The 16,325-nt window shown below is 34.3% G+C and overlaps 1 protein-coding gene across 4 annotated transcripts in view; it reads right to left on the bottom strand.

Annotated features, from left to right (window-relative positions):
* Window positions 1-16,325, bottom strand: part of LOC118193092 (clavesin-2-like) — an 81,920-nt gene that overhangs the window by 22,466 nt on the left and 43,129 nt on the right. For 2 of the 4 annotated variants that reach the window (XM_085813911.1, XM_035364130.2), the window contains one exon: window positions 14,408-14,650. The exons of the other annotated variants lie outside the window; for them this stretch is intronic. In XM_085813911.1, the coding sequence (XP_085670037.1) occupies window positions 14,408-14,650 (243 nt within the window). The remainder of the gene's footprint in view (window positions 1-14,407; window positions 14,651-16,325) is intronic. 4 annotated transcript variants of the gene reach the window in all.

Raw genomic sequence — 16,325 nt, 5'->3', positions numbered from 1 at the left:
ATTAAATCTTATTTGCAAAACATGTGACTTTCGTAATCTTATCAATTATACAACGTATCACATTTAACAATTGAAAACAGTTATGTGATACAAAAGCTATGGTTTCCGTGTTAAAGTAAGCCAGATCGTCGATACTCTTTCTTGTGGACATGTGGGTGATGCACGCTCCGCCCACTGCTGGGTTAGTCTATATCTTATAAGGTTCATGCGCACAGAACGGAGGGCGTATCCAATGACGTCACGAGTGAGGCGAGTTGTTTTAGGTTGCTGATTTAGTTGTATGTCTTCATTGAATTTAGGTTTTTCAAAATAGGCAACGATCGGAATTTCGCTGCATCTTAATTCTATGGATATGCTCATGCTGCCCTCTGTTGACGGAAAAAAAATTGTACATTTTAGTATTTTTTAAGTCTCTCATTAAACCCACTAATTGGAGGTCTCTGAAAACAATGTACATTATGAGATAAAAAAGTAATAAAAAGAATTTGCTGCTAAAGGCAATTCATCATCTCAACAATGAAACTGCATCATTTATTTTTTTAATTTATTATTCTGCTAAATTTTATTTTCAAATTTTTCTTCTTTCTAGTTTCCCATGAACTTTTAATTTAACTTATTTCTTACATAATAACATATTTATTAGCTGTACTTTTTTTAATACCTAACGTTTCAAATTTATAGTATTTTATTTAATTTTACACAGTTTTTTTTTTCATATCTTACATGATTTTCAACATACTCTGAATATACCATACATAATTTTAAGCATAGTCTGATTTTTAACTTATATTTTATAAACGTAATTGTTCACAGATATGCTGTTTATTTGTTATATTGCTTCATTTTATATGCAATTTTGCATCTTTGTATTTTTAACGTTGTAGTTTTCAACATATTCTAAACTTATATTTTGCATTTTCCCGTCATATATACGTGCTGCCATTATGTTGTTCATCGCAAATTCTTGCTTTAAAAAAATGATTACTATTTATTGTAAGGTTTACCTTAGTTTGAATAACCAATTATTTTAATTTTGTTAGCTTTTCTGAGCGTATTTCCCCTCGCATTTTCTCGCCCAGGATGCAAATTAAGTTAAGTGAAAAGAGAATTTAAAAAAACACTAAACGAGTACGTTAGACAGAGCGTGATTAGGCTAGTGTAGAGCCCGTTTGCTATTTTTTCCTCCAGCTGTTAATCTCAATTGCAGCTACGCATTCTGGCTGTTTATTAAGTCTATAGCCGGTGTAGGTTGCTGAGTCAGCCAGTTAGCCTTAAGTAAATTGTATAGTCTAGCGCTACTATTTATCTTTTTTTTTTTTTTTTTTTTGAATTTATTGTTAAATTATCCTTAAGTTCCCCCCCCCCTCCTTTGCAAGAAGTCGGTGTTATTGTGAGCACGAAATACGTCCCTTTTCGTTAAAGAATTTGAGTTAAAGAGTTTCAATGACAGCAGATTAAACTACTGATGCGTTATCCATTTCACAAATGTTTGTCGTTTTTCTATACATTTTAAATAACGGGAAACCGGTTGAGAGATTCTGGGAAATCACAAATCCACCTGTCCATGATACAAAATCTTTATCTGAATGTATCCAAGCAAGTTTGGGAAAATATAATAGACAAATTCGAGAAACTACTATCGCAGAGCTACGACGGTGCAAGCCTCATGAGTGGTCGTGACGCTGGTGCTCAAGCTTTTATTCAACATGCCTACAAGCATGCACACTTTAAGCAATGCTACGCACAGCAGCTCAGTTTGATTGTTGGGCAAGCAACCAGTCAGAATCACCACGCTCGAGTATTGTTTTCCAACCTGAGTAATATAACTAAATTTTTCAATAACTCTCTACAGAGAATTGATTCAAAATGGAACTGTTAGAAAAAAGAATACCTCATGGTTCAGCAACTAGACAAAATTTTAAGAGGTCGAAATATCAATAAAGTGCATGAATATACGGAACAGTTGATTGAATGCATGGAAAATAAATAGATTCAACATCTAAACAAGCTGTAGCAATAAATTAAGCAGGGGCTATTCGCCATACGTTAGAAGACTCGGAATTTGTGCTTTGGCTTACATAGTTTCACAATATTATGCCACATGTCCATGTGCTATATATCCAGCTTCCGATAATTCTAATTAATGCCATATCTCGTTAGAAAGCAAGTAAACATTTTCCAGCAATCTTTAGAGAAAGAAAGGAAGATAGTGAACACACGGACAGAGGCGATATTCGAATCATATGAAACTTCAAGGAAAAGGAAAGGAGAAAATATTCATATAAATAGAACTGTAGCAGCTAAAGATAGATGTGATGTTATCACGAATTAAGTAAAAGATAGATTTTGTTTTATTTCTCATTCTGCTGCTTCTTTCCTGGAAGTTCCAAAATTCCAGAAGTACGAGAAAAGGTTTCCAACTCGGATTCTTGACCAAATTAGAACCACCATTCCATTTATTTTCAGTTCTGTTGCAAAACGTCAGCCTCCGAATTTCACCAAATCATGTATACAGTTGTAGGACTAATCTTGTATTATATGACACGGCGAAGGTTTGGTACCGAAAGTTCAAAATCTCGACATTCAAGAAGCAAAGCTCTCTGGCCGATTTACTAATGTTGATGAGGCCCGCTTGCAAGATATTTTGGAAGATCAGTGTGCAATCACTCCAGAGCTAAGGAGTTAGACGTTAGTGCCATGTTCATTAGTCCCACTATGCATAAGATAAGCTTGAAATACAAATTATGGGTGTATTTAATTGCTGGGTGCCGCATTAGTTGACTCAAGCAAATAAGGACAGGCGTGTTCAAGCCTGCACTAATTTGCTCGAATACCAAAGCAAGGACAAAATTCTGGACCAGAGCGTCTCTTGTGATGAAACGTGGACTTATTTCAACAACACAGGCCGAAAAAGGGGTTGGTCTGCGCCCGGTGTGCCCTTCGGCAGCGTCGCAAAGCATAATTTCACTAACAAAAAGATTATATTTTTTAATCTGGTGGGATTGCCGTTGATCTGTTTTTGAAACTTCTTTATCGTAATTTCTTCCCCTTTTTTTTTTTTTTTTTTTTTTAATTTTTAAAGTCTTAATGAACTTTTGGCTCAACTGGATATATATATATGTACCTGGAATGTGAAGATACTTTAGAGCTATAGCAACTGTCTTATTGAAGGCAAAAGTAGTCATTAAATAGGTCATTAAATAGTTTAATTACGAAAACACACGAACACAACAGATGTTATTATCAAAAAGATGATACATAAAAATAAAAAGGAATAAAAACAGTACGCAGAAAGGGAATAAGAAATGGAATATCATCATAATAATCATTCAGTATTTTTCCTTCAAACTTTATCATTGCTGATGTCTGGCGTTGCTCCGGGAAGTGATCACGTGATTTTGCGTTTCTTCGCTGGTGAGCACGTTACCATTATTTTAGGTTAAAAGAAGCATATCACCTCACACACACACACACACACACACAGATTGTAAAATTTTCTCACTTAACAAATATATGTATTTATTATCCCTGTCATTGGAGTGGCAACGCCATATTTTTGTATCGTGTAACCGTTCAGCAACGTCAGAAAATGTTATTCCGGAAGATTACCATTTTGCAGATGAGCGTAAATTTATTAAGAAAATGTAGTAGTGAGCTGGAGTGTGATGCTGTAGCGGAAAGAATTGTATTTTAAATTATCTACCTCCGTGAACTGAGAATAAAATCTATATTTTACTTAGAAGCTCATCGGTTATTTTCGTTAAATGCTGCAGGAAACGTTACAATTTAATATATAATTATTAGTTAAATCTTTGCAGCTAAGACGCAGGATTACAAAATAGTCCTACTTTCCTTTTCTTTATGTTATTATATATATATATAATTACAAAACAATTTTTTGAAACAAAACATAAATATGCCTAGTATTTTGGCGCTTTAAGCTGATGAAAATTATCAATAAAGACATAAAGTAACTAAATTTAGAACTAATGTTTCACAAAGGCTAATTTTTTTTTAAATCGTAATAAATAAATTTCAAATAACCCTCTAAATGCAACAAAGATTTTAATAAATGCTAAAAAGAAAACTTTTAAACAAGCAATACCCCAATTCAAAAAAATTTTAATGAAATTTAAAGGTAAAAGAACAAAACAGAAGGGGAATTCAATCAACTTTAGTGCTACTGCATCAGGGATAAGGAACATTGAAATCAATTGAAATCTCTCTTCTACAAAAATCCTTGCTTTTCTGTATCCAGAATTAGCCGATGATCCATATCAATGCATTTTAATTATAATAGTTAGTTCACTCGAAAATTTTGTTCCTTCTCCAAAGCAAGGAAAAAGCACAGTAAATTAATTCTAATTAGAATTTTGTGCCATAAATAAAGAGAATTCTGTTTTGTTAAAAGAATTGAAACCGAAAGTGAAAAATTAAAATACTTCAGTAAAAAATATAAATCAAAATTTTTACCTTTAAACAATAGCATATAATCCAAAGAATTTAAAACTTTAGTAAAACTATAAAACTTATGTGAAAAGACTTTTTTTAAAAAATTGGTCTTTGTAAAACATTAGTTCTAAATTTCTTTACTTAATATTGTTACGAATTTGGTATTTAAAAAGCTAATGTTAGTTCAATTATAAATTAAATGGTTTTATTTCTCGCGCAGTGCAGCGCGTGACGAATATTAAAAGAAAGCTAAGCCGGAAAATTGAAAATACAAGAGCGCGTGCATTAAATAAATAAATATCTCTCTTTGATTTCGAGAAAGTACTGGAAAATTCTAGCGCGTGATTTTAAAATCTTATAAAAGGAGGAAAACATCTCAGTTTGTAGTAGTTGCTTAGTTTGTTGTTGTTTAGAAAACTGCTCTTGTTGATTGTATCGAATTCGCGGATTAGCGTTCTTTAGCTGTTTTGAATTACGTTCTATTGGACATTTGAGTAGTTAAAAGATAACTACTGTGAGATATTGTAATACTGCATGATAATTTGAGAAAATTTAAGCATTTATTGTTGTGATAATAATAAATTTTTGTTCATTTTTCATCGGACTTGTGCATTCATTTCCTAACGAACCCGTACGCACGCAATTTTGGTGTCAGAAGTGGGATTTGTATGACAATAACAAGAGCGATGGAAGAACAATTCAGGCAAATGATGACTGCATTTGCTGCTTTCGAAGAAAAGATGCAAGGAGCCGTCAACTCCGTTAAAGAAGAAACGAAATTTCGCCAGGAATCCCTTAAGGAAGAAATGAAAACGGCACAGGAACAGATGAAATTGGGCCAGGAATCCGTTAAGGAAGAAATGAAAACGGGACAAGAAGAAATGAAAGAAAAGATGGAAGCTAGTCAGAAAAAAATGGAAGAATCCGTTAGAAGAGAGATGAAATCTATTAAAGAGGAAATGAAAGTAGGTCAGGAGGAACTGAAGAGAGAAATTACTTGCATAATAGAAAACAAGTTCGAAGCTATGGAAGGAAGAATGGATACAGTTGAAGACAAAGTTGGAGAAATTCAAGAAAGAGTTTTTGCGGTAGAGCAACAAATTGAGGAAAGGGTTTCTGCTGCTGTTGCCAAAGAAGTTGACATTTTAAAGAAGAGCATAGCGACAGAAGGAAGCAATTCTGAGGGTTTTAAATTCTTACCAATGCCTGCTCGTCCATCTATGAAGTTATCCACATATGATGGAAAGACATCCTGGCAAGTGTATAAGACCCAGTTTTCTATCGTTGCGGATGCGAATGGATGGGACTCCCAAGCTAAGGCCTGTCATCTCGCCACTTCTCTGAGAGCAGACGCAGCGGATATCCTGCAGACGCTTCCCGAAAATCAAAGGCTAGATTTCGAAGCTCTATCCGGCGCTTTGGAGCTGCGCTTCGGCGAGAAATGTTTAAAAGACTACAGCAATATCCAATTAAAATCCCGTCAACAGAAGCTCACCGAAACACTTCAGGAGCTCGCCACGGATGTTGAAAGGCTGTCACATCACGCCTTTTCGGAGTGCCCGACAGAAACAAGGGAAATCCTGTTCCTGCAATATTTCATCGATGGCATCCGAGACCATGAAATATAGAAAGCACTGCGAATGGCGGATGTTAAAGATCTGAAAAGCGCTCTGTTGTACGCCATGAAGTTCGAGGCAGCCCAGCAAGCAACTAGTAGAGATCGCTACCCAGTTAGAGCTGTGCGAGTCCATGAGCCAGTAGATCAACTGATGGCTCGTTTAGATGATTTAGCCAGACAAGTCGACGCTTTGATACGGAGTAGGAGCGAGAAGAAAGTGGCTCTAAGGTGTTGGATATGTGGTAGTGAAGGTCACCTAAGACGGAATTGCAGAACACCCCAGGGTACGGAATATAAAGCAGATGATTTTACCAGACAAGTCAGTGGCTTGAGACGGAACAGAAGTGAAAAGAAACTAATTCTAAAGTGCTGGAACTGTGGAGTTGAAGGTCACATACGAAGAAATTGCAATACACCCCGAGGTACGGAAAATAAGACCATTTCCCAGCAACGACGCAGTAAACAAATTAGTGATCATATCGAGGAACGGAGGTTGCCAGATAATGAAAAACCTTGTTTTAAAGCGCTTAAAATTTATACAGTGAGTGGCAACAGTAACGGAATGTCCATTAATGGGAATATCGATGGAGTTCCTTGCAATATGATCATTGACACAGGAGCTAATGTTACCATCATTAGGAAAGATTTAGCTGAACAGTTTAAAGATAAACTTATTTGGACGCCATCCTGTGTTACCCTTCAGACTGCGTCTGGTGATAAGATCGACATAACTGGGAAGTTAAACGTAAGCATCACGTTTGGAAGTGCCGCCTACCATCACACGGCTTATGTGGCGGATATCACAGATCCATGCATACTCGGATTGGACTTTTTAAGGAAATACAATTTTTCCTTAGACTTGAAAAACAACAAACTGCTTTCAACATCTGATGGCATGACTATCCATCCTCAAAAGGGATCCTCGCATGGAAATGTCGACGCTAGGGTTGAAAAGAAAAGCAAGACTACTAGCTATTCTCCATCTCGGATTCTCTTCGGTCGAGACCTTGTGACCGCCTTGGTCGGCCTTGTGACCGCCTGTTTGATCGCCATACGGATGCGCCTTCATCGCCTGAGGAACACATCCAAGATGTCCAGGCCCGTTTTGAAGTGATGCACCGTTCCGTACTAAAGCGAGTGAACTTGGTCACGGAGAAAGTGAAGACCAGATACAACACGAGAGCTACTGGACATAGATCCAACAAAGGAGACAAGGTGTGGTTGTGGAACCCGATTCAACGAAAAGGACTCAGGTCGAAATTACAGTCACCTTGGGATGGTCACCACTCAGTCCTAAACAGGCTGAATGACCTCGTAGTTCGGATCAGTAAGTCTTCTAACTCTGATCCTAGAGTCGTTCTCTACGACAGGTTAGGTTAGCTCATTACTATAGCCATAGTACGTAATGTAAATAATTGTAAATAGTATAAGACCATGGTCCTTTTTATTTTTAAATGTGTATTTGATTTGATTTGTATTTAGTAGTTGATTTGCATTTAGTATTTGATTTGTATTTAGTATTTGTTTTATATTTAGTATTTGCTAGCATTTGATTTGTTTAAGTTAGTTATTGCATTTATTTTTCATGTTGTTTGATATTGTAATGTAATGTTTATGCCTCAGTTGCATTTATGCCACAGTTGTAAGTTTAGCTTCCTGTCCAGGGATTGTACTGCCCGGGACGTGCAGTCCTTGGGAAGGGGGCAGTGTTACGAATTTGGTATTTAAAAAGCTAATGTTAGTTCAATTATAAATTAAATGGTTTTATTTCTCGCGCAGTGCAGCGCGTGACGAATATTAAAAGAAAGCTAAGCCGGAAAATTGAAAATACAAGAGCGCGTGCATTAAATAAATAAATATCTCTTTTTGATTTCGAGAAAGTACTGGAAAATTCTAGCGCGTGATTTTAAAATCTTATAAAAGGAGGAAAACATCTCAGTTTGTACGAGTTGCTTAGTTTGTTGTTGTTTAGAAAACTGCTCTTGTTGATTGTAGCGAATTCGCGGATTAACGTTCTTTAGCTGTTTTGAATTACGTTCTATTGGACATTTGAGTAGTTAAAAGATAACTACTGTGAGATATAGTAATACTGCATGATAATTTGAGAAAATTTAAGCATTTTTTGTTGTGATAATAATAAATTTTTGTTCATTTTTCATCGGACTTGTGCATTCATTTCCTAACGAACCCGTACGCACGCAACAATATATATATATATATATGTGTGTGTGTGTGTGTGTGTCTGTAGTACCTATATCCTCTTGAGACCCAAGCTCATATTTGTTAACGGAGTTTTACCAAACTTGAGATTAACTACTTTATTAGAACTGCTAAACACCACATATAGTCAATTTTCAAGAAAATTAAAAACATATATATATTTTGGAATGTCCAATATACGTTTGGTGCAGCCAATTGCAACCAAAAACGCAGGTGCACGACTAGATGTTAGAGCAGTCTCACATACAAAATTTCAACATTCTAAGGCTACTCGCTTTTCGGGTCATGCGAAATACATATATACCTAGGTACGTACGTACAAGACGCCACGAAAAAAATCTCTTCTGAATACATTTCACTATCCCTTTCAGAAAAAAGAGTCCTTTATTGTGTCCGTACGTACAAATGTTACGCAAAAACATCGTTTAAATGAATTCGGAAAAGGTCAAAATCGATATTTAAGGTGAAATTTGATATCCGAAGTTTTTCGCGATTGCACTCTTCTTTTACTTCATACAAGGATGTAAAAAGGGGTTCGGTTTATTTAAACATGGAAAAACACTCCAGGGCTATCTGCATGAGGAATGCCTTCGTAGAGGATAAGGAAAACTGGCTTGTTTACACATTAGCCATGGGGAAAACCACTAAAACACCCATGCAGCCAGCCCATTCACCAGCATTCGAAACCCGCCTCGAACTGCCAGTGTTCAGCGACTTTACCGCTCGGCCTATGGAGAGACTTCCTCAGGGAAGCTCGGGGCGGAATCTATAGGTTCATAAAAATGACAACACTAGGTGAAAGTTTGTTTCAAAACTGAATAATTCTGTTCGAATTTTTGATTTAAAAAAAAAAAATAGACGTATGAGCAATGCTCGTGCCAGAACTCGAACCACGGACCTCTCGTACGTCGAGCGTGCTGACCACTGCATCACGAAGGCATACTAAGAAGGCAGGAGATATACCTTATATACTCCCCCTCTTAAAGGGCAAATCCTGGTGGCGGATAATCATCATCCACCACTATTTTTAGTTCGGGCGCCACTGTCGAGACATCAGGATTTTTTTGGAAGCAGGAAATTGAAGAAACTAGCAATACCGTCACCGGGACTCGAACCACAGACCTCTTAAATACGCGTCAAGCATGCTGACCACTGCACAGTGAAGGCATCCTAAGTAGGCGGGAGAAATACCTTATAACCCTAGGAGGTTTCATTGCACCCCTGTGTACATTAAGAATGAAATGTTAGTTCCTAGGTAACCCGCTTTGGAGGGGGATGATTAGTATTTCTTAAAGCGTTACTTTTCTAAGACCTTCCACAAGATAAAATTTTTCGAAACAATGGATGATCGTCGTAGCAGGATTTCAGTATATTTATCGACATTTAAATTTAATACCACATATTTGTGATATGTGTATATGTAATAAGGTTTTTTCAATCTTTTCGGAAACGATTCAATTCATTTTGGGAGAAAACTGGGGACGAAAGCGCCCCATGTTTCTTTTTCAATGCGCAAGCTTCTTTTTCAGTGTACCTTATTTCGAAACTCAGTTTCATAACTGTTGTGTAATTTTGCTAAATATCATTCATGCTCATTTATCTATTCAATTAAGATCTGGATTTAGATCTTTAATTTTAATGTTAATACGGTAATTATAACACATCCATAATGGATACATTAAGGCTGTTCCTTGCTCCATAGCGGTTCATAAGAGCCCCGAACCGTTTTACTGCCATTATGAAACTTCTATCTTACCTTGCGGTTCCTCTCACTTTTAGAAGGCAGCAGTTTTCTAGCAATGTGACCTTGAAATTCATGCTTCTAAAATATGTTCCTAATCTTTACAGATTTTGACTCTAACAGAGGTAGTTTTCAACTACAAGAGCTGATTGGACAATTCTAATCTTGGGATTCATAGCGATATTCTTTATTAATCATATTTGTTCACAGTAAGTCCAAGCAATTGGTTACCCAAGCAGATCTCTCTCTCTCTCTCTCTATTTTCTTCTCATAGAACTCGTTTTATGATACCTAAAAATTATAATAAACGCAGTTAATTTCCTAAATTTTCAGATTTACTTAGTTTGCGAAGCAATGTTCTATTTTTAAAGTAACCCTCCATCAGTTGTTTCAGGCCGCTGTAAATCTGCAGTGCCTTCCCACAGGTCCTGAATTAAAATGAAAAAAAAAAAAAAAAATACGAAATTTAATGTATAAGCTTCTTTAATTTTAATAACACCCTCCGATCTTTGAATTTTTTTCTATTCTTCTAAGTACCTTAATGCATTTTGTATTAAGAGTTTGTTTCATTAAAGGATGAAATAATCATGCACTTTTACAGTGTACAGACACTAAGATCTTTTAAATTCATTTAGTATGCTATACACTGAAAGTGTTGCCTAAAAATGAGGAAACGCTAACCATTTGCTGAAAAGGACACCCATTGCACCTTTGTTCGCAACAGGAAGATTTATCATGTATGCACGTTAGTTGTATCCGATAAAACTTCAGAATGCTCTTCTTATAAAAAATCAAAACAATGTATACCATTTCTATCTTAATTTCTAATAATCTATTCAAATTAAGGTCTGATATGATAATCTTTTCTTTTAAAAAAAAACTGCTTAATGCAGATGCCCAGATGCCTCTCAAACTTCTCGGAAATGGGTGTTTATTGTCATTGACCGAGATCGTCTATGCAATGATGAAACTGAAAGCAGCCTGCGTAGAAATCCTAAAGAAGTCGTGAGAAATTATCTTTTCCGACCTTGAAATTACGATGACGCAAACTTGTTCTGTTCATGAAGTTTCTTTCTATTTGATGTTTTGTTGAGTCAGAAAGAAATAACATTTTAAAACTTTCAAGGATGATAATTTTGCTGTGTACATTTTGCCTGAAGGGAAAACTGAATTTATTAGATAAGACATTCTCTGTTTTTTGGAATGAAAAAGTTATTAGAAAGCGATATTCAGATTGCATATTAGATCTACAGATCTTTAACCGATGGGAAAATACTTGAGCATTATCAGCCACAGCGGATAGGGCAGTCTCATTGAAAACTTTCCAGGGGAAAACTGTTTCCTAGATAGTATGTTATCAAGGGAAAAAAAACTAAAAAAAAAAAAAAAAAAGTTTCATTGATTTCAGATTTTAACGGTCGCCCAGAAGGGTTTGTTATGTTTCTTTACTCTCTCGCTGAGCTGGCCAGTCTGCAGTTATACTAACTCCTACTAACCCTTTGTTTTTTGTCTTTTTAGCTTTATTATCAAGCATCATGTTCTTCGCACTTATGCCATATAAAATTGAACAAAAAAATTACAAAAATTCTAAAAGCAGCATAGCAGTATATGTTTAGAATTCCCGATGTTGCATTAAGTGTTGGCATACATTTTTCTCTTTTCTTCAGTGTTTTCTCAGCTCATCATACTGTTAAAGATTGTCAAAAGGTGTGTGTTTCTCTTTCATTCTGCAGGATGGTTCGTTGTATTTAATAAATTTGTTTATTACTACACTAAATACATAAATATTTACGTATAGCTGTAAGTTGAGAAATCCTGGTCATATTGCTCGCATTTTCTAGACTTTAGATTACTTTTTTTACTATCGTGCGCCCTCTAACCGTGTCTTTTCTACAACGCCATTTATCGGCGGATTACAATACCAATGTTCAGTTTTCTTACTATGATGACTTATTTTCGTCTTTTTATTATTAAAATTTTGAGTGTTTGCTTTATTTATTAAATATCATGTTATTGACACTTAGGCCACATAAAATTCGATTCAACAGCAAAATCACAAAATATTTAAAAACAGCGTATACTTAGAATTTACGACAGACAGTCTCTCGCGCTGCAGATAAATTTCTTTTTCTGTACAGTGTTACCACTGCTCGCCCCGAAATCATTGAGATTGTTAACCAAAAATTCGTTAAAATTTTACAAAATGTGAAACAGATAATAAAATAAATTAGAAATTCAAAATTAGGGCTTTCAGGTGCCCATGCTCGAATGGAGGACTATGTTATTCAAAATTTAATTGCTCTAGGTACCTTTTTTTTTTTTTTTTTTTTTTTTTTTTTACAATGCGAGAAACATACATATATTCTTGCAGATTCTTCATTATTTTGTTGTTTCTTTAAATGTAGACACTTAAATAAATAAATAAATAAATAAATATAAAAGCTTTAAATATAGAAGAGAAGGAATTAAATAAAATTTGACGTGGACACCACATGACTTCTTTGTACATCCTATTAAATTATACACATTTTTTGCTGCATTTCGTTTAAACCAATTTCCCCGAATTTAATTAGAGATATGGTTCTCACTCAATTAATTCATTTGTCACTTCACGGCAAAACAAAAATAAATAAAATTTTAAAACATCTTCATTAAAAATTGTAAAATGCAGAGAAAAATAAAAAAACAAATACAGTCTGAAACAGTTAAAAAAATTATTTTTTCAATTAAAATTAAAGTTTCTTAGCAAAAAGGCACTGAAGGTGCACAAACTTATTTAATTCACTATTCTACTAAAGAGTTTTAAATGTGAGCAAATCGCAGCTACGTTTTGCTTAGTAGCCTTTAAAAAAACTTTTAAATTGTTGATAATTCTACAACTATTGCATGCACATTAACTAAAGGCATAAACAACTTAACCGGAATATAGAAACAACATAATTTAATCACTTTTAAAGGGGAAAAAATGAACAATTTAACAACATAGAAGCATTAAAAACTCAGCACAGAGCGGGTAACAGAGTGAGTATACATATATATTGTAACCGATTGTAACCAAAAGAGAGATGCGCAACTACATGTTATAGCAGACCCCATGTACAAAATGTTAACGTTCTGGAGCTACTCGTTTTTGAGTTATGCGAGATATATACATACGTACGTACGTACAGACGTTACGAAAAAGTCCCTCTTCAATCCATTTTAAATCCATTTTACAATCTGTTTGTGGAAAAAAAGTCCTTTATTACCGTATGTACTGTATTTACCGTACGTACTGGTGTTACTCAAAAACATTGCTCAAATGCATTCAGAAGCGGTCAAAATGGATATTTTCGTTGAACTATGATACTCGAAAGTTTTTTCGATTACATTACTTCCTTTACTTCGTACAAGGAAGGGAAAAAAAAAAAAAAAAATTGAAGAAATTTCATTGTCATGACATCATGAATTGCCATTAGCTGCAAGTTCTTTTTGTTACTTTTTTCTCTCGTACTGTACATTATTCTCAGAAAAGCCCATTTAATTGTTTTAACGACAGATTTAAAAATGAAATTCTAAACTATACAATTATCTTTTTTACCAACATAGGGCAGTATGAGCATATCTATAAAATTAAAATGCAAGGAAATTCCCATTCGTTGCCATACTAAATTCACCGAAGATAACCAGCAATCTAAAACAACTCACCTCCGCTCTTGATGCCATTGGATACGCCCTCTGTTGTGATATCATTGGTGACGCTGCACATTGCACCTGCTACGTCACTGGTGTCACTTGTCACGTCCTTTGTGGGATGTGACTACCACGCCCTCATCTACATAACTCCTTTTTGAGGCAGAACCTCCAATTCATACTACTTATGCATAAACCTTTGGCAGGCTTAAAACATAATGATGTTTGTTTGATTTTCGATTTAAAAAGATAAATGATTTTAGTTTTCAGAAAATTTTCCTATTTCTAGTCAGCATTTTTTCGCTTTTATTCATGTTCATATTAGGATATCCACGTCTTAACTCCTGTAGTGATATTATTAAAGAACTATGGGCTCTTGTAATGGCAGCATTCATACATTCATGCCATTTGAGGACTCAACACTGTCCATATCAGTTTTAGCTTCAAAATCGTTGATTACAAATATGATCCTAGAATCAAATGTTTATGATAAAAGCCTCTTTTAAATTCTTAGCTGATTATGAGAGCGTCTTATATAATAAATCTTGTTTTCAAATTGCTACGCTATACATTACATTACATTTACGCTAAAATTTCTTATAAAAGAAAAGCTTTACTTAAAATTGAAAAAACAACAATGAATAGTTAAAGAAAGTATGCATGCATAGTGAAATATATAAAAAATAATATTTTTAAAAATTTACTCAATCTCGCCCAGTATATTGTGGGTCCAAAGGAAGGTGTTTTCGGCAAAATATATATCATGTTCATTTCCAGGATCGCTTTCTTTTCCGATGGCAAGAAATCTGTATATAATTTGGAATACTGCTTCTTGACTGTATAATACTTTATTATTCTCTTTAATGTTTTCTGCACATCAAATTTTCGAACTCGAAGAAATTTGATCAAAAAATCATCTTCCAGCAGTGGATGCAATTTAGGAACTCCTGAAAAGATGATGAACTGATGAATATATCGATAAACACAAAATCTTCTGGATCATGAGATATTTCCAGGAAACGAAAACTTGTGGAAAAGAATTATATCATTCATATAATTTGAAACACAAATCATCTTATTTTCAAATGACGGTGAATTCTCGAAGTCGACGAAAGTTCCAAAATCTTCACTCAGTTTAAAATTAAGGAACTTCAAAGGAAAGGAGCTGTGTTAATGATTCCACAGTTCCGAACGCAAAGAAATTTCAATTCTAAAATTCCAGAAATTTGAAAACTTTTTGCACATAGCTTTTTTTTAATAATGGATAAGCACTCGGTAGTTATTGAATTAAGGGAGGCCGCCATGATGGATTTTATAAGCATATTGCCTTCAGATTACACACGTGAAACACAATTAAGAGACTCCTACAAACAGCCTCCTTGTTGCGAATGGAATCCAGATTCAAGTACTGGTATTTGTCAATGGTTTTATCCATTCAGAAAATAGCAAGCTGTCGCGAAATACAGGAATCTTATATAGTAGGCTTTTGCATAAAATGCCTACACGCTTTATTTTTTTAAATATTGAATGAAATAAATATATTGAATAATCATGTTTCTCCAAATAGGGTATAGAATTTTATGCAATCAGTTTCAGGATTGAACTAGCAGAGACCTTTAACTCTAATTACTAAATATTCATTTCATCGTTATGAGTCAAAATTCCACTTATTCTGATGCTCATTGTTTGTTAATGCATTAAACATAAAATCTTGGATTCGTATACTCATGAAATTCAATAATATAACAATAAGTAATAGTTTAATCAAGCCAACTGCAAAGTTAATAGCACGTGACCTTTTAACCAATATAGAACATTTAATAGCGAACACAGCAACTTATGTTTTGTAACTATTTTCTAAACTTAATTAAATGCCGCAGTATTTCGATCTGTGATAGACACTTAAAGTAATCTGAGTCAGTAATCGTTATGGAATGCTTAAGCATCCCTTTTTTAAGTTAAGAAATATTTTGTATTTGGCTAATTAAAGCAATATGCATATTGTTATAGGCAATATGCAATTAGAATCTGTTTCATGAAGACCATAAAAATTAGATCTTCTAATTTCAGAACCTTTCCTAGCGTTGAAATTTTTATATAAAAACTATCTATCTTATTTTCAAGAGCTTTTTATCTGACAACGCATGTCATTCATATTTAAATAACGAATGAGTGTTTTTTAGACATCCTAAATTAGGAGTGTTTCCAGAAATGTAATATACCTAGTAAACTTTAAAAATACGTGGTTTGTCAACAATAAAAGATGACGATTCTGATTCAAGACAGCAATTATTTGTAAAATGATTCATCCAATTATAACCTTCTTTTAATAAATGAGTTTTATGCTATAGAAATTAAAATAAAAACGGATCAGTGCGTCTTTGTTCTTAAAACTAAACTAATATCTATCGATGAAGTTTCCTCGGAGACCAAAGTATTACATAAAATAAAAAATCTGATGTGTACACCACATGACTTCCTTGTACGGAATATTAAATTATACGCATTTTTTCTTGCATTTCATTTAAACTTATTGAATTGAATTAAATCTACTTCATCGACAGCGCATAAACCACAATAGAATAAATGCACTCTTTAAAATTCACTATATATTTTTATCAC

Source organism: Stegodyphus dumicola, chromosome 3 (assembly GCF_044657685.1).
Source record: "Stegodyphus dumicola isolate Sdum_Otavi_A_Nest chromosome 3, ASM4465768v1".
NCBI lineage: Eukaryota > Metazoa > Arthropoda > Arachnida > Araneae > Eresidae > Stegodyphus > Stegodyphus dumicola.
The sequence above is the reverse complement of the archived record's forward strand: the minus strand, read 5'-3'. Positions and strand labels throughout refer to the sequence as shown.